Raw genomic sequence first — 19,079 nt, 5'->3', positions numbered from 1 at the left:
ATGTAAATGGATGCATCAGTGACTGCTTGATTTAATTTTGGATGTATCGATCAGTGATCGTTTCGGTTCAATTAGTGGTATATTGTATTTGATAAAAAAATCACTCAATGATTGAATAAGTAAGTGAGCAAGTAATTTGAAGCCGTGATCACAAATCGGCATAAAATCAGTATAAATCGATATAAAACACACGATGTGTCAGTTAATCCAGAGTGACAGACGTTCTCGCTAGAGTTTTCTCTCGAGCATACATCAAATATTTTTCTGCTTACTTGTACAAATGCAATTCACACCTATCTAGAAGCGTATGGAGGTCGGTATTAATTATGGTTTTTTTTTAAAGCAGCGAAATTTACTGCTACTAGTTTTCTTGAGCCCGTCACTGATTAACCCATACGTGTTTTGTTGCACCGCTTTATAACGTTTGTCTATATACTCAAAATCACCAACCTTTCTCGGAACACACGAATACCACAACACTCCTTAATCGTTCACTGATAGTTTTGCGCACTAATGGTTCTCCAACGCTTGTTTTTGACGACGCAAAAAACTGTGACTGTGTCGTGACAAACGCCAGATCTACTGTCGCCGTAAACATGCGCTCGATCTGCCACTGGTACCGACACGAGCGCCTTATATCACATTTTCACGAGTATTTGTTAGTCAAATATCATTCTAAATCTGAATCAGTGGAAAAGTCACTGATTCCATCAGTGACATCTTGCATCGCTAATAAAACAGTGAAACAGGACCGAACGCGCTGCGCAATTAGCGAGAACGGCAAAGCTCACAGATTCGTCAGTGGTTATATCATTATTGACTTATTATTATAGTGGCTTCTAAGAGAACATGCTCGTGCGTGCGTCTTATACATGATAATATAATATCAGTGAAGAGAAGTGATATATGCATTATATCTTCGTTATTGATAAGTATACATTGGTGGTAAGTAAAAGTTTTTGCATTATTAAATACAAAACCGATATTCGCGCGCCAATTCCCTAACAGCACATGGCAAGGTTAGGTTAGGTTAGGTGCCGGCGTACATAAAAACATAATTTACGTATACTTTTTTAGATATGATTTAATGTAAATACATGTTTGGAATAAATTTGAGCAGAATTGACGCGATTTGCAGCACGCGTTGCCCCATACGGATCCTGCGTGCCTAACGTTCGACCGACGCAAAACAGATATCCTTGTTTTCTTCCTCAAATTTGATGGAATTTTAGTTCTGGTCTTCCAAGTTCTCGTCTGAGTGCAAGCGAATCTAGCACCGTGGGCAATCTGGAGGTACCACTTCGACGTCAATCGGCGGCGTCGGTTCCTCGTTCTCCGTTGTCAACGCAGCAACGTCCTGCTTGCTCTGCTTCTCCTTGTCGAGAGTCTTCCGTCTAGAGAAGGCCGGCAGACTGCTGGGTGGCTTCTTCATGAAGGTCCTCTCGTTCGTGAGGTCTATCACATCCTAGGAATCGAGCATGTCCGACCAGAAGAAATTAATAGAGTAGTTACGTGAGTACACCTCGATGAAGAGTTGTCGCGTGCCAGGCCAGTTTGAATAAATTATGTATTTAGTGTAAATACATGTAAATACATGTTTGGATACAGTTTTTTATGATGTACTTATAGTATTATATTTCGCAAAAAATGCGGTAATATGCGGTTATTTTAATAACATATTTTTGGCATTTTATAAAATCTACTAGAATTTTGAAACAGCAATTTTTACAGCACTTTGTGTACTGCATAATAACATATATTTTTAGAGAACGCATTTTAGTGAAATTATCTGATTTTTATTATTTTATATGCTATTATTACTCATGTACTTTATGTGTAAGTTGTCTAGCTGGATATACATTTCAATTTGTTTCAGATAATCTTCAATTATTAAAATTTTGTGGATATGGGTGAAATTACGAAATGGTCGCCAGGCGAGGTAGCAGAGAAAATATTGGATCTTACACAAGACAATATATAGTTGCTAATGCTTTTTTGGGTGAGCATTCTGAATGAGTGAGCCAACATTTTTTTTCATGCAGAGGGCTTTTGTAATTCTTGTTATAGTTGTAATTATATTCCTGATTTTTAATAACATATTGATTAACAAACACTGATGACTGTCGAAACTCATAGAATTTGTCTGTACAGTTGAGGCTCAGAGATGATCACTGAAAGATCGTAAATAATAACTGCAGTCCACTTGACGCTTCAGATGCTTTAAAGCGTTCTCTTCTAAAACAAAGAGAAGATGAATGCTACAAAGCATTTGAAGCGTTTCAAGCATTTGTAGCGTATCTCGTAACATGGAATAGTGATCTCTCAGTGGTTATTAGTAAATTCTAACATTTCAGACGAGTCGTAACAGTTTTGGATTCAAATATCGATATCGATCTGAAGTTGTTGCAGCGTTTTGCGAAAAGTGATATGGATCGTCTGAATTGATATGTATGCCACCATAATGTCCCCAATGGATTGAATGGTTTAGTTGGGCATTTACAATTTTCTCATGGACTTACAATTCATCGGGGAATGGGGAAAAATGGTTTTGAATGTGGCCAAGATGGATGTCGTCAAACGTTTATGTATTTCTATACATTGAGAAGGCACATACGTCGGTGTCATAGATACAAATGTGATGATAATTTAGAGCCTGAATTAATTCCTAACGACGAATTAATTCCTGACGACAAATCAATCCCTGACGACAAATCAATTCCTGACGATAACGATGAATTTCACGCACATGACACTACAGTGGAAGAAGTGGTCAACGAAAATCTAAACTTTGATTTATATGCTTCGATTGTCAGATTAATTGCAAGACTTCAATCCAAGGGAACTATGAGTACCACTATTTTGAATAACGTTTTAGATGAATTAGAGAAAGTGGTCTTGAGTTTAGCTAGTTCCTTGAAAACAAAAATTGTCAATTATTTTCAAGCAAGAAATGCTACTGAAGACCCTGAAGTTGTTGAACTACTTTCTAATTTTAATTTTGAAAATCCTTTTGATAATTTCCGTACTTTGGAGAATCAAATAAAGGCATTAAAGACTAGCTGTGGTTATATCAAGCCCGTAGAGATTCCTCTTGGTTATCGCATGGAAGATTCATTGGATAGTGAAACTGGAACTTATATACCTAAATTTGTACTTGAAACTTGTCAATATGTGCCAATAATAGATACTTTGAAGTTGGTAATGTCAAACGCAGAAGTCAAACAAGCTATACTTTCTGAACAGCCATCAGCGAATGGTATTCTAGCTTCATTTGTGGATAGAGATCATTTAAAAAATCAACCCCTTTTCCAGATACATAGGCATGCCTTACGGATACAGCTTTATTATGACGAGTTTGAAATTGTTAACCCTCTTGGATCTAAAACAGGAATCCACAAATTGGGCGCTTTCTATTATACAATTCAAAATATTTCGGCTCATATAAATTCTGATTTAGGAAGTATACACGTTCTCCTGTTATGTTCTGATGCAGATGTCAAAAAGTATGGGTTTGGTCAAATATTGTCCCCCTTTTTGAGTGATTTAGAGAAGTTAGAAAGCGATGACGCAGAGTTAAAATTATGCTTCACGATGAAGAATTTAATTTACATGCGACAATAACTGTTTTTTGTGGAGACACTTTAGCTGTGCATGAGGTATTTAATATGCTTGGACCTAAGGCAAACAAGTTCTGTCAAATGTGCTTATACTCTAGAGAAGACCTGCATGCTGGAAGAACAAAATTAGGCAATAAAAGGACTGAAGAAGTATTCAATGAGCATCTGGAGTATTTACGCAGGCATACTTTTTCTGCTCCATCCATGGCAGCAACTGGTTTGAAAGATGACTGTTGCCTTAACAAGTCACGATATTTTCATACCTCTAGGAATAAAATTTTTGATGTGATGCATGATATTCTGTGCGGAATAGGCCCTATGATATTAAAACTTGTACTTCATCACTACATTTGTATTACAAGAAAATTTACTGTTGATTACTTTAATAGCAAAATTGCATCATTTCAATATGGCTTTGTGGAAAACAAGAACAAACCATCCGCAAATTTTTCTATAAATATGCTCCAAAAAATGATCATTTACTAAGCCAAAAGGCAATGCAGATGTGGGTACTGTTAAGAGTCTTTCCATTCATGGTTGCAGAAAAAATTGACAGAGGAGATGAACACATAGATCTAATATTACTATTACTAAGAATTATGGAAATAGTGCTGGCCCCAAGAGTAACAAGATCTTTGATGCCATATCTGCGAACCCTGACAAAAGATTTTATGAATACATTTCGGAAACTCTTTCCCAATATCAATTGCATTAACAAGTTCCATCATCTTATTTATTACGCAGATTGTATACTTTGGGCAGGCCCTCTACGATGCTATTTTTGCATGCGTTTTGAAGCAAAACATGCTGAAATTAAATTGCGAGCTCAAAATGTTCACAATTTCAAGAATCCTCCAAAAACTAATCAGAGTATGTCAATGTGTTCAGAGTTCAAAATGGGGAGCAGGTGATGTCAAACTCAAGAGAGTGCATACACTGAGTGGTAAAACTTGTCATGTGCAGAAAACTCAAAGCAGACAATTTCTTCTGGAATTAGGCTATGTGGATACAGACAACGTATTTCGATCCAAGAGTATTAAAGTTAATGGAGTAGAATTCAGACCTAGTCTGTTTGTTTGTCTTAAAGCTGCAGTAAAACAAAGAGAAAATCTCCCTATATTTGGAAAAATCGTAGAAATAGTTCTCTTAAGAGAAAATAAGGTGTATTTTCTAATTTTTCGCTGTGAGACTACAATTTTTGATCTTCATTTTAATGCATTTTGCATTGAAGTTGGAGATACAGATCATGCTTTACATTTTGTCTCAGTTTCTTCACTTGCCTACTTTAAACCATTTAGTCCATGGACAGAGCCAACCTCTAATGGTCTTTACATCAGTCCTCGCCACATTATTTTGTAAAAGTAAGTATATCTCTCAAGTGGTTGGTTGTGGAATTGCTTTGTTTTCATTGTGTGTATTTTTTGCAATCGCAGAAAAGTGTAACTATCCACTTTATTTGTTTACATGTGTAAAATTTTTTTTGTAAAATTAACTTTATGAATATAATGTTGTCTTCAGGTATATTTTATTCTATTATTTACAAGTTCTTTATTTTTATTTTCTTTTAAAATTACTGTTTACTATTTTATTTTGTTTAGCACAAACTATAACTAATCCTTATTTTCTCGGTGTTGGAAAAAAATCTTTATTTTTCATTGATGTTACATAAGATATTTTATTTTTTTCAGACCAATGTATCAATAAGGAAACTCTCTTAGAGCTATCAAATCCAGATTTAAAAGAACTAGGAATTAAATTGGGGCCCAGAAAAATAATAATAAAATTTCTTCAGGAATTAAAATGGAAATCAACTGTAAGTTTGCTTTGTATACTATGCGTAGTAAAATCTATAACTTAAATTACTGCAATTTAATTTCATATTTTATTAGAGAGATTAATATTTTATTTTTACATTCTGTTCTTTCTCAGGTAATACTGGGGAGCTTTTCCTATTGATACTGTACATGAAGTGCTGCAAGGAGAAAAAGTAAAGGACATTATAACCCAAATGTCCGCTGAAAAAACTGCAATAACATCGAGCCAACACTCATCGCAAATATCCGATAAAATAATCGCTACTACTAGTTCTGCTGAAATACTTAATTCCAAAAGTGATCTGCTGCAGAATCATCCCGAACAGTTTTCAACGTTTTCCTCCTCTACACAGCAATTGTCTCAATCAGAAGTGAACGTAAACTTATTCTCGGTAAAATTTTTACATTCTTGGATATGAATTTAAAATTGAGATTTTTTGTGTATTTTCTCTGAAAGAGTTTTTCTTTATTTCTTTTTTTTTATTTTTAGCGCTATGGAACTGTAGAAAAAACACTTGAAAACCATGTTACAAGGTGCCTCTATATTGAAAACTGCACATAAAGGCTCTTTTAATGAGTCCGATAGAAGAGCTCTCGTGCGTATTGTCGTGGCTGAGCTTATTTCAGCACAAAACAATAATTAGTAAGTAGATATTTCTTAGTAAGTAGTCACTTCTCCATGTGATAGTGCATGAAATGTAATGGCATTTTATTTTAGCTATCCTCCGGATAAAACAAAAATATTACTTGCAAGTGCCATCGTTTCTGACTTCCCCCTACTAAAAAATAATGTGAAAGGATGTAAAGGATATGTAAGTTTAATAGAATGATATTAAGTAATATTTATCATTTAGAAACATTACTACGATCCCAAAACTAAACAGGGATTCATTGAATATCGACTGTGAACAGTCCGCGCAAAACTCTCCCCTAAAAAAAAATACTCTGCAATAGCAATGAAAAGAAAAGCACAATGCTTAAAGGAAGGTTCTAAAAATTTAGATACTGATTCAGTGCTTCTTAACAAAGCCATTTTGGAGGAAACGGTTTGTCAGTATATGTATATTTTGAAATCTCTAAATTAAATACAGTTTGTCTAAGTACGCAACATAATTATTCTAATTTATATTTTTAGTTCTAGATATCGTGGATGACACATAAGTTGCCATCCGACAGCAATAAAGAATGTATAAAAAATTGTCTTAACGAAACTTTCTCAAATAGAAGGCAATGGATCGTACACTCTGGCTCTACTATATCAAATATTTTTGAAAAATATCCGCGCCTTCTAGACTACCGTGGTGAAATGGTGAGTTTGAATTCAGCTCTTTCAATTTTGGGATTACTGTTACTACACAATATGCCTATGTTTCTTTCTTTTTGTCAGACGATTTACTAGTGTGGATATGATTTCTTTATTTTTCAGATAGAACAAGACTTTATTGGTATTTATTCGGGTTGTGAAGACAATTTTTTGGGCAAATTCCCTTCCTTTTATACTAAAAAAATTCTTGCTTACGCCACACAATATAGACCAAATATCATAAAGAAAACTAACAATTTTCCAGTTAATGATGGTGAGTGTTTTAGACTAATAAATTGTTTTTATTTACTAATAAATTTACTTATTGACCGGAGTAATTCTGACTAAAAAGTGAAATTTTTCACAATATGCCTGGTGTTTCTTTCTTTTTTTCAGACAATTTACTAGCTCTGATTGTTCTGACTCTCCTTTTGCCCCCATCAAACTCTTCACAAAAAAATAATGGAGGAAAAAGCAAAGAAAGTAGCAAAAAAAAAGTGAGTAGGTTCTTTCATTTTACTTTAGGTTATTAATATTTTTTTTAAAGATAATTTCACACATCCTCTTTATTACAGTTGCAAAAAAAAGATAATGAGAACATTCCGAATGCTGAGGTACCAATCCCCATCTCATAAAAATTTTGCCAGTATGTTTTTAAGCTTTTAGATGTCACCACGTATTTATAATAAAAGGAATACATTTTGCAAATTATCGCTATACATCTTTGTTCTACAGGAAGGAACAAATCTTCCTCATACTGAAAAAACCTTAAGGACTGAGGCGAATGGCAACATACAACCATATATTATGTGCATCCGAGGTCAACAAAGGGCCACTTTCTTCGTTCAGGGTGACGGATGGTTCCTTAATCTTCCGCATCGAGCAACTTCTGTCGCAGCATTTGATCTGTTATTCAAACTGTATCAAGTACTCCACGTTTCATATCCACCTTCTCTTTTAAATTTTTATAATTTCATTGAAAGCTTTGTTTATGAAATTAATGTCCAACCGTCAAGTATTGTTTCTTCCTTACATATTAACATTTATAACGCGGAAGTTGGAAAGCCAAGTAACAGAGAAGAGAATAATATTTATTAAAATATTCTTTAACATATTATTCATTAAGAGATATACTCTTTAAAAAAAACTTTAATATATATTTAAAAAATATAATACATTAAAATATATATTCTTATATAATATAAATATATAATATATTAAGATTAAATATAATATTTTTTTAACCAGCTTTTAATTTGCTTTGTAATTTTAATCCACTACCAGTAATCCACTAATTATATCATATATTTTAGTATTAGCTATTAGCACATATGAAATGCACACAGAAAAAAAATTAGCTACAAATTTTGTCGTAAATATGGATAGCTAGATCGTTTACAGTAAGAGCTATTAATTTAGCAATAGTTCTTTTTGCAATTATTATTAACAATAAGTAGCAAACGGTTCAGCAAAATTAGAGCTCTTTCTGTAAAAAATGTTAGCTGTCCATATTTATGACTAGATTTATTATAGTAGCTAATTTTTTTTGCGTAGTACGTTTACTAATCAAAAAGTGAATTTTTCACTGAGTAAATCAGTATACTTTCACTGATTTATACAGCATTCTAGTTTCACTAATTTTTCAGTTGAATTTCACTGATTGTTAGTGGCATACTTTAGACTGATGCCTTCAGTGAATATTCGCTGCTAATCAGTGACTATTCACTGTTTCAGATTTAGAGACAAAAATCATATATCAAATCGTGGCTTATTAATCGCAAAACACAATGCATATGCTTTTTGAATTACTTAAAACTTCTGACTAGTTTAATAAAAGTCCGCGAGTGGTCACAGATATGATAAAGGTCACCAGTAGGTGCGTTTACCTTATATTCCGTTTCGTCCCGTATTTTCGTGAAACCGCCCGCCGTCCTCTTCCCGTACAGAACTACAGAGTTGTCATTTCGAGGTCCTAACCCACCGTATCTATTATTATATTATTATACCTACTTAATTAGTTTTTCCAATCTGTCATATAAAATAAAATTTTGTGTTCCATAATTTCGAGATAACTTGCTCAGAATTCTACAATTATCTAAAATAGGAATTTATTAAAATTTGTTAAATCGTTTAAAAAGTATGACTGGTACAAAAAAACGTGAACATTTTTTAAGTTAAATTGACTCAGTGTATCTGCAATGATAAATTCACAGCAGTAAATGTGTGTTGTTAATTTGTTTGAAAAATATTATTCATTTTTTAATTGTAATGTGTATTTTATTTTAATATTATTGTGCTGTGATATCAAGACAAAAAGTGTCTAATTTAAATTAAATAAGTGATTAAAACGTAATAAAACGTAAACAATTTTATATACCCCCCCTCCCCCGGTCCACATTCCTGTCCCGTATCACCTTGGCGACTTTATGGTAACCCTAACTAGGATTCCAGAAAATAGGAAATGGTCGGAAAGCTACGAAAAGTAAAAAGAAGGATAACAGAGAAAAATATGTAGACGTATGAGGTGGTCAGTATCGAGCGACCCATCCTAACATAGCATATATCCCTTCGCACTCCTCGCTTTACGGGTCTTCTCCTGGCTCCCTTACCCTTCTCCTCCTTCTCCTTCCCTCTCTCTATCTCTGTTTCTCTCTTCGTCCTCTTGCCACTTCGCGACAACTCACGATCACCAATATCCTTTATCACGATCTCCCACTTACGTGACTAAGTAGCATGAATTTGTTTTGATAGTAGATCGCTGCGCGTGTCATAGCATTTCGCACGATAAGGCTATGATGTTAATTATTCAATCCAGCAATAATTCAGCAGCAATTTATAATAACTTTCTCCATTTCCATATAACATACTAAATCCACCTAAAAGTATAGATATACGCGATAGATATTTACGATTTGGAAAGTCTATTTACGTGAAATAGCAACAACCGCGCAAATTGGTTGGTCAAGCGCAATTTTTTACCTGAATATTATCTCCGTCGCTGTACATTGATTTAAATTGATTTAAAGAGTGGAAATACTAAAGAGGATAAGAGGCACCGTGGCGCTTCATCTCTTTAGTATTTTAGCTCGTCAATCACTTTCCATTAAAACAAGCAATGTATCAGATTTGCGCGACTCGACATTTCAATATTATTATTCGGCAACTTACGGATATGTGAAATCATTAAAATCCAGCCGAAATTTGTATCACTTCAAGTTCAATTTTCTATATGTGGACATGTGGTCTCAAAGTCTGAACTTCCCCTAAATCACGCCGGGCTCGATTGCTATTCGACATCGATGTATCTATATAATCGCGAATTCGGAGGTCTGTCCCGACAGATAGACCGCGCCGAAGTCAATTTGGTGCCGGAGTTACGCACGCTTGGAGAACGAAATTAAACAAGCAAATCTAATTTCCCCTCGGCGACGCGTCGCATAACCGCAAGCTTTCCTTATTTCGCGAGCAACTCTCCTCTCCCTCATGCAGCCGACGTTAGAAAACGTCAGAAAAAGCAAAGTTTAAGAGATGGCGTTTATAGAAAGGAGGAAATACCATCTATGCAATATTATGCTGGCTGCCCGAGACAATTTCGAGATATAATTGGATATTAAATATTCTCGTTTTCGTCTCAGATATTTCATCTTTGTGCGGCGCGACGGATTATGCAATGGAGTGTCATAACACATGTCCAATTAAGTACAAATAGCAATTGATACGCATTATAATGTGTAATTAACGATTAAATCCTCGATTGTCACCTCTTTTTTGAATATTTTTTAAATAATTTTTTTGAACATAACCACTTAGCCTTTTATAATAAAAACATTTTTTTTAATGTTCAAACTTAATTCTAGAATTTTTTGCGATTCACTTAAACTGTTAGTTTTTGAACAGCATGCAGCTGTTTGAAAATTGTTGGTTGAGGTCATTTTGACCCCGTGTGACAACCGAGAGGGTTTATCTATATACTATAATATTGTTTCGCTGTAACATGTACTTGGAATTAACATCAAGCACGCGCATTAGTGTGGCAAAACATGTATTCCGATCATGTTCAATGTTCATCATAAATCTTGCAATTATAGCTATAGACTTTATTCAGTGACTGATGACCAATGAACAATGTCACGTTGCCGATCACCGCACATTAACACCGCGTGGAACATTATGGAAATGCAATATGTTACATGTGTTACAAACATTATATATGCAAATCGATTTTTACAAAAAACCTGCGAAGTTGTAGGACGAAAGTGACGTAATTGCTTTTTATTAATAAACACGCCGTTTTTTCTGAATTGGACGGAAGAGCAGGCTCATGAACGCGCGCGTCTATGATACCCGGCGTGAAAAATATGTGTCACTCCGTGCCTCGCCTGTCAAACGTTTCTAATGGCTAAGATTATTTCGTTCACGCTGCTTCCGCCTCAATATGACACGAATGAACGTGCGATGAGTACGATTTAGCGCGCGCATAGCGGCCACTAAAATAAGATGATTCCGAGTGGTTTGTTTAATTTAACGATTTATTACACGTATACGCGATACTGTGCGAATTACGTAACACGATAAAAGTGCACGAAGTGTAACGACATTACTTCGATTTTCTTACCTGTGTTGAACAAAGTCCAAAATGAGACATACAGTCATACGGTTTAACACGTTTTTATATCAATGTAAGTTAGATATGCATAGATCGAGTTTTTCACGTGTAATATGAAGCCAGAAATTGACACTTGAAGATTTAAGAAAAATAGAAAATATTCGTCTCCCTATCTTAGAAACAGAGAGAATGCTCTGCTGTAAAATAAAGCGAGAAAAATGAAATTGTAACATGAACTATTTTTCCCATTTTTTAATGTTCCGATTTACGAATCGATTGTCATAACAAAAAGATATACGAATGCTCAGTTTTAGTAAATATATAGTATTGATGTTTTTTTTCTTTGAAGTAGGCAAGATGCTCGCGTCTCTACCTACCACCCTTGATTCTAGCACGGTGCCAACAGCCCCCCAAGTCTACTCTATTCTAGAGTTACATCAAGACTTATAGCTATAGACGTGTGCTGCTATCATCGAATCAATAAATACCTGCCTATGGTCATGTTGGGGACACTTGGCGGCTATCGAGCTCTCAAGAGTACCTAACAATACTGTAACCGCTTAACCCTTTAACCGGCGGCGCATTGGAAAGTGTCTACCGATACGCGCTCTTACATTGTTGAATAAATGGTCTATGGAAAGAGGTATCGCTCTTGACAAACTATAAAAACGACCGATACAATATGTCGTTATCAAATTTCGAAAGTGCGCGATAAAGGCCGATTGTCGCAAAGCATGCTCCTTTACGAGCGCAACATGTTAAATTGTCTTGTAGACAAATTATCTTAAGCAATCGCAGCGCATTACTGTGTCGTGATGTGACATCAAGAGTGGTCGCGTATAAATTGAAACTGCCAAGCTTTTATATGTCACCCGGCGATACGTGCCAGATGCATTAGGCGACACACTCGCGTAATCGATAGACGGGTTTCTTAATTACGCAAAGATCGTTTTACATAACGAATCTGGTTTTTATCGTCTTGCAAGAAGTGCACATATATCTACGGTTTGTACAAATCACTCTTTTCTTTTCTATTGCGCGTTAACTTGGTGCGATAATCTCGCATGTAATTTACATTTATTTGCTAATTGAATAAATTATTTGCCAATGTACCGAGTACTTCCTATAGAAACGAAACAGACGTGATCTACGTAATCGTTTCTGTTCTGTAGTCGTAAAAGAAAGAGCAACGGCAGAGCGTGACTTGAGGATCACTGCATGTCAAACTAGCACCCCCCCTCGGTACTACGAAGCCTCGTGCTTTCTTTCTTCTATCATCCCCTCGCTCTCACTACCTTCCTTATCCACCGTGGTAGAACGCCACGGAATCGATGCGGCATTCGCTACCATGTGAACTATATACGACGTCGTCCGACTTTACCTGAGCGTAAAACACCGCCGCAGACACCATATGGTTATGAGCGCGGCTTTCGTATGGTGGTTTAACCTCATTTCGCCAACTTTAAGACCGCCTATCACGGGGAGACGTCGCGCGAGCAGGGACGTAAAAATCAAGAACTGGGTCAACGATAATTTTCAAGCTGTGCGATACATGTAGTCTACCTAGTAACAGAACTCGATTCCGCATGTATCGCAACTCGGAGATTATCGATGTTACGTAATCACATATTTTTACACAATGCAACAAATGCAAATATCGTCATCTCCAAGATACACGTATCTCAAATACGCTGGACACAGATGAAATATTTTCATTTCAAAAACAATGCGTGACGAGAATATATCATTTTTTGAAATCATAGATAAAGATATCTCCGCGACATTCCAAGCAACGCACGTAACGCGTTCTTTAGTTATAGTCCTTATATGTATACAGAGAGTTTCTGTTTGACGACCTGCATTATTTACTTTGCACTTCTTTTACACTGATCTCGTAAGACAATCGAGCGGACTTATGCAATCGGTGAGTGGATCGCGCGGGATGCCGAGCAACGAAAGAGAGTTTGCTCGTAACGCAAGAGTAGCGATGTAAGAAAACCCACAAGTATCCGATTCCGATTCCGATTCCGAATCTGAATGTTACGAATAAAACTCGGAAAGTAGACAACCGATATCGCCGTAATTGGAAAGAAGATGCGGGACGAAGGATAGATAATAAGCGCTCTCGAGATAAGCTCAGCTCAGAAAAAGATGAAAATTCCGACAATCTCATTAGCGCAATACAACACGCAAATTGAGTAAGCCTCGCGTTTAATAACATCTACCTATCATGGCAGAAACGAACATTGACTTAAAGAGACGTACTATATACCGCGTTATATTACTGTGTCGAGGAATTGGACACGCGATTGGACATGAGCAGCGTGTGCCGCATTCAAGCCGTGCAGTTGATGAAAGTTTCTGGCACGTTAGACAATACCGGAGTCAAACGAAAAATTATAATTTTTACTTAAACATCGATACGCGTTTACGTTATTCGTATTGCTGTTATCATTAAAGTACAGATTTACTTCTTTCGCACTACTAATTATTTCTTTCCGTTATTCGATAAAAACGAATGGATTTTTGTATCGTTGCTTTCAATTTAGGGGGACTTATCGCAAAATAAAAGACTATCTAGCTGCCCTTTTACGTCTATAATGCGTCTAAAAATCATCGAGAACGGTACCTAGCTTCAACCTTCGTCCCGTTCATCGCTGTCCGCGTAAGACGCAGTTGAAAACCGCTGCGGAACACTCAGCTGGAGTTCTGGAGGTACTCGCCGAGGAGAGAGGGACGAAGCGATGGCAACAGCGCTCGACGGACGGGTGGCATCGCTTCCACGCGCACGCGAACGAACGAGCGAGTGAGCGAGCGAGCGAGCGAGCGAGCGGAGGGAAGAGCAAGGACAAAGAAAGAGAGTACGAGAGAAACGAACGCATCGGGAGAAAGAGACGGAGGAACGCGCGCGCAAGCGTGCATTCGTACATTCGTATTCTAGACGGGGCGAGAAGGGGTGCGAGAAATGAAGAAAGAGAAGATGCTAAACCGCCTGCGAGAACGGGAAGGAAACAGAAAGGGAGAGAAACGGTGGAGAAACGAACACATGTGCGCGCGCGCGCGCGCGTGAGAGAGAGAGAAAGAGAGAGCACATCAGCGCATCGCGTGAAATGCATCGCACGACACGCACACGCATGAATATCCCACTGCTGAATCGGATATCCCTCCTCCGTGCGTCCCATATCTTTACGCGCGATTCCGTAGCAATTGGTAAACTATCCCCGACGAGTAGGTCCGACGACACGTACAAGTCGCATCTGGTTAGATGCGTGGCTTTCGCACGGCGAAAAAGTCCGGCGCCAGGAAGCCGAACGGAGCAACAAAGAGTATTTTTGCACGACAACAAACGTCCTTCGTTTTCTACTCTTATCGACACATTGTTCCATCGTATCGCGCACAATTTCCAATTGTTAGAGCATTCCGAACCTGTAAACTCATATCGATGTCGTATGTCGATATATTTGTGAAAAAATGTATATCTTCGGATTTTAACAACGCGTAAAATGTTTTCCATAATGCGTTACTTTCTACATTAACTTAATTTTTAACAATTTAATAATTATTGTTTACATCGATTACGTATCTCTTCGATCGCATGTTAGATTTATTTTAATACCAAGTACTCGAAGTATAAAGTTTATCGGCACATCTCTCGTACGGATTCTTATTACGTCGCTCGTCCGCAGAGAGCGGAGAAAGTTTCCCGTGCGAGTCACGCAAAAGCGCGGGGGAATCGCTGAAGACGACGGATGTGCAACGTATGAACGTATACGTTACGCAATATCCGTTTTACCGAAGTCCTCGATTGTAAAAAGAAAGGAAACCGCGGGGACCGTGATTATGTTGCCGTTGCGCGCCGAAATAGGGGGATTACTCATTAAACCGACGATTTTCATGCCGTAGTAATAAGCGTAACAATTTCATGCTGAGTAACCTGATTTCGATTCTTTACGACAATAGAGGGGGTGTGTACGCGTGTACGCGAGCGAAAGAGTTTGCATGCGAGAATCGTAACAAATTATCCCGACATGTGCATTTTTGCATTGTCCGCACACGCGACCCCGATTCTTTTTCTTCTAAAAAGTACCAGCGACCGTTGCTGACGAACGATCGCGAACTATAATTTATTAGAAAAAAAACCTGTAACAGCGATAAGGCATCTAAATATATAATATACATTTCTAGTAATGTTGGACGAATTATTGAACGTTATACGTATCATTAGATAAAGTCTTTCATGTTAAAAGTTAGATAAATTGGTGCACTGAAGACAAAGAAATGGATGTAACGGTTAGACGAATTGTGCGAATCGATCGTTGATGGAAGTCACGGATCGATATTAACGTCAGAATTATTTTTCAAGTGTTATTCATATAACAGCGCGCGGAATAGTGAAGCCTCGTTTATCATTCAAACGATAGCTTTGTAATCCGTAGTCACTCGGTCGTTTCTCGATCTGCATGCGAAATTATTAACATCGCTGATGAGTGCTCGTGAGTAAACGTGAATCATGTACGGATCGACAATAATTTTCATTTCGCATGAGTGTCTAGTGTGAATATTAAATTTTCATGACGTTTGATAGTATCTTACGAATGCCAGCGTGCATGTTAATATTATTGAATCTTTCATCGCGTTTTATAATTATACGTACCTAATTATATTTTATAATTATGTGAGTACAATGATCCCGCTGTTTGTAATAATTCGAAAAATAAATTGGCTTGCTTGCTTAAGAAGAAATCCACATTAGGTAACTAAATCTCGAAATATTTGCTTATTTTGAAAATATCTTTCAACATCGCGAGATAGCAATTAATACGTAATTAATTTCTTCCGTATACTATAAAGTAAGATTAATCATGCACAAATTAAATCTTTAAGAATTGCCGAGATTGCTCGTTGTATGCTTATTTTTATAGAAATTACACATGTAAAGTTCGTGACTACAAACGATAAGAGACTAAGAAATATATTCAGGATTCAGGACGACAATTGCATTACTATTCCGATGGTATCCCCTATGATGGCGATACTCTTCCTTCCTTTCTTTGATTCCGTCAGGAGAACCCCAGCACGGACACGCGTTAACAAAGAACTCACGCTGAGCAACCTGAATTTGAGGCTGCATTGTCTACACTAGCGAGCTCAACTTTTTTCCAACGCAGAATAGACGTTGTTATGTCGAGAAATCCCGACCAATAGCTTCTAAACTGCGGGATGAATCGTTATGGTCAACGACCGATTCTTTCCAAACCAGACTGCATTATACATGTATAGGGTGTCCCATATATGCACACATTCCGCCATTTCTCATCCAATATCTCTTTCAATCCGAGCTTTCTCTGCGGTACATGTGTCATACCGTAATCAGTTTTTGTATTCCAAGTTTAGCTAACAGAATTTTAATCAAAGTTATCAATTATCTATAGTATATAACATTCTAAACGTTCAAGCGTCAAGTATTTCAAATCTACGTGCAATTTTCACTTAGGGAAAGATTCGCAGTAGATAGCTAACGTCCCGTGTATTTTTACCCGAATCCGGTTTCACGATTGTCGGAGCTGGTGGTTTCCAATTAGAGTTAAATGTTCGCGCGACGTGTATACGCCGAGCCGGCGCGCCGCGGTCATCAACGCCGCTGCATTACCGCGCCGCGCCGGTATCCGTAACTTCATCTAAAGCCCGGTCTACATAGGCCGCAGTTCGCAAAACGCAAGCACACACATAGTCTACATGTCAACCTAACCTCTTTGTTAGATTGACATGTAGACTGTGCGTGTGTCTTGCGTTTTGCGAACTGCGGCCTATGTAGACCGGGCTTAAAGGCCTATCTACATAAGACACAGAACGCAAGTCGCAAGACACACGCACAGTCTACATGTCAATCTAACAAAGAGGTTAGGTTGACATGTAGACTGTGTGTGTGCTTGCGACTCGCGTTCTGCGTCTTATGTAGATAGGCCTTAATAGCCACGTAACGCGCGTTTCGTCATCTCTCGCCGCGCGATGGATTCCATATTTTTTGTCGTTAAAAATGCGCGTCGCCAGGCGCGGGTAATGAAAGTCGCGCGATAGAACCGCGCACCGCGCCGCACCTGGCGCGGTAAATCGTTACACGTCGGCGGTAGCGCGCGCACGGCGAGATCCTTTATTGCGGAACATTTATTTTCTTCATCGTATGATCCCGAAGAGTGGACTCGCGCGCTTCCATCTAGAGTGATCGCGTAATTTTTCGCGCGCGCGCGCGAGAAAGAGAAAGAGATCTGTACGTATAAACCAACGCTCGCCTTTCTTTAGCGTATCCAACCCTAGCATCTCGGATACGATTAAGTCCCAATGACAGAGTAAAGTGATAATAAAGTAAGCCGATCGCATTTTGTGTGAAGAGAAACCGGCCTCAACTCTTTCCCGGAGATACCGTATTCATGGACATGCGGACCATCTAACTTGTACGTGACCGGCCAGATTAAGCCTGTCGCTCATTACGCGCGCTCTCGAGAGCGAGCCATGTGAGCCAGCCAAGAAGAGAACCAGTGGAATGCATACGAAAGACTGTAAAATTAACGTTCGTACAAGTTTCTTGCGTAAGTTCTCGACCCGTATAAAAATCTCGTTCTATATGCACTTCTCATAATACAGCGCACTTTACAATATATACGGAGCATCACGTGACGCGCGCAGACGATAGGAGTCGATCCCATACGAGCTGCTACAACGATACCGCAAACGGCGTCATAACAAAGTCGCGTGTCGTAAACGAACCGTTAAATGTCGAACGGCAAAAATCGAGCGGTGTCCCGAACGGACGGCATCTCGAGATCTGGAAAGTCTCAAGGCCGCAAGGAAAGGGATCGCCCGAAGCCCGTTCGGCGGTATGCGTCATACGTCCGGAATGTAACACCCTCCATCTTGTCGGAGTGCAGCCGTAAAGGGGCAAACGTTTCAGCGGGCATTATGGCTCGAGCGGCCGACGCGACGCTCGAACGTGCCGCCAGAGATCGAGCAAGTCGACGCGTGTCTGGCCGTGTTTAGCGCGTCGCCCCGTAGAGAGACGTAAGCACGTTTTAGTTTAGGGGGCCCCCGACGGCCCCCGGTCCGCGCCTCGTCGCCGGAGGTTTGCTCCCGTGTTTATTACGTGCTGGAGAGCAGGTCACCTAGCCAAAAGATAGAAAGAAAGAGAAGGATTCGTCCCTCGCTCGCACATGCATAAGCGCGAGAAGCTCGAACCCACACACGCACTATACGAACGCGCGCTCGTTTTCGAGATCTCGCCAATGACCTACGAGAGCGTCCGCGAGACGAACGATTCTCGGAACGGCGGATGCATTTCGAGGCTTTTGTGTTGCATTGCGCCTCGGTCACGGCTGAGGGACACCAGTGAAAGGTCTCGAAGATGGTTCCATTCGTATCTCATTTTATAGAATTCATGATTATGATTCTTCGTCGATTCTAAAACGATCTGTCGGCTCGTCAAAAAGATAGAGAGAGCATAAAAAATATGTGACTTTATTTTGTGCCTAAACCCTCTGTCAGCAATTTGGGACTTTAAAGACCCAAGCAAAATTTATCTTTTGCATTTCTTCATGGAGAGAAGAAGGCGGTATTTGATACCCCCCCCCCCACCTAAAAAAAGTTTACGGTAGAGGGGTTTCGCTGCCACAGTTTCCGTCAATGCGTGTTCAACTATGTAACGACCCGGTTACATACGACAAAATGAAGTCTGTGCCCTAAACAAC

At 38.4% G+C, this 19,079-nt stretch overlaps 1 protein-coding gene and 1 long non-coding RNA gene across 3 annotated transcripts; both read left to right on the top strand.

Annotated features, from left to right (window-relative positions):
- Positions 1–1,006: 1,006 nt before the first annotated feature.
- LOC143899468 (uncharacterized) lies at positions 1,007–5,817 on the top strand. 2 transcript variants are annotated; one of them, XR_013257508.1, is made up of 4 exons: positions 1,007–1,512; positions 1,877–4,978; positions 5,306–5,430; positions 5,547–5,817. It is a non-coding gene; the product is annotated as an uncharacterized LOC143899468 (long non-coding RNA). The 2 variants fall into 2 exon arrangements; XR_013257507.1 differs by lacking the exon at positions 1,007–1,512 and having other exon boundaries at positions 1,838–4,978.
- Positions 5,818–6,283: 466 nt separating this feature from the next.
- Positions 6,284–7,609, top strand: LOC143899467 (uncharacterized). Its single transcript, XM_077409776.1, has 6 exons — positions 6,284–6,481; positions 6,567–6,740; positions 6,858–7,008; positions 7,131–7,231; positions 7,310–7,380; positions 7,470–7,609. The coding sequence occupies exons 2-5, from the start codon at positions 6,582–6,584 to the stop codon at positions 7,367–7,369; spliced, it is 471 nt and encodes a 156-aa protein (XP_077265902.1). The 5' UTR covers positions 6,284–6,481; positions 6,567–6,581; the 3' UTR covers positions 7,370–7,380; positions 7,470–7,609.
- The last annotated feature ends 11,470 nt before the right edge of the window (positions 7,610–19,079 follow it).

The sequence above is a fragment of the Temnothorax americanus genome, unplaced genomic scaffold (genome assembly GCF_048541705.1).
Source record: "Temnothorax americanus isolate GAGA-0224 unplaced genomic scaffold, ASM4854170v1 Scaffold27, whole genome shotgun sequence".
Classification (NCBI taxonomy): Eukaryota; Metazoa; Arthropoda; class Insecta; order Hymenoptera; family Formicidae; genus Temnothorax; species Temnothorax americanus.
The sequence above is the reverse complement of the archived record's forward strand: the minus strand, read 5'-3'. Positions and strand labels throughout refer to the sequence as shown.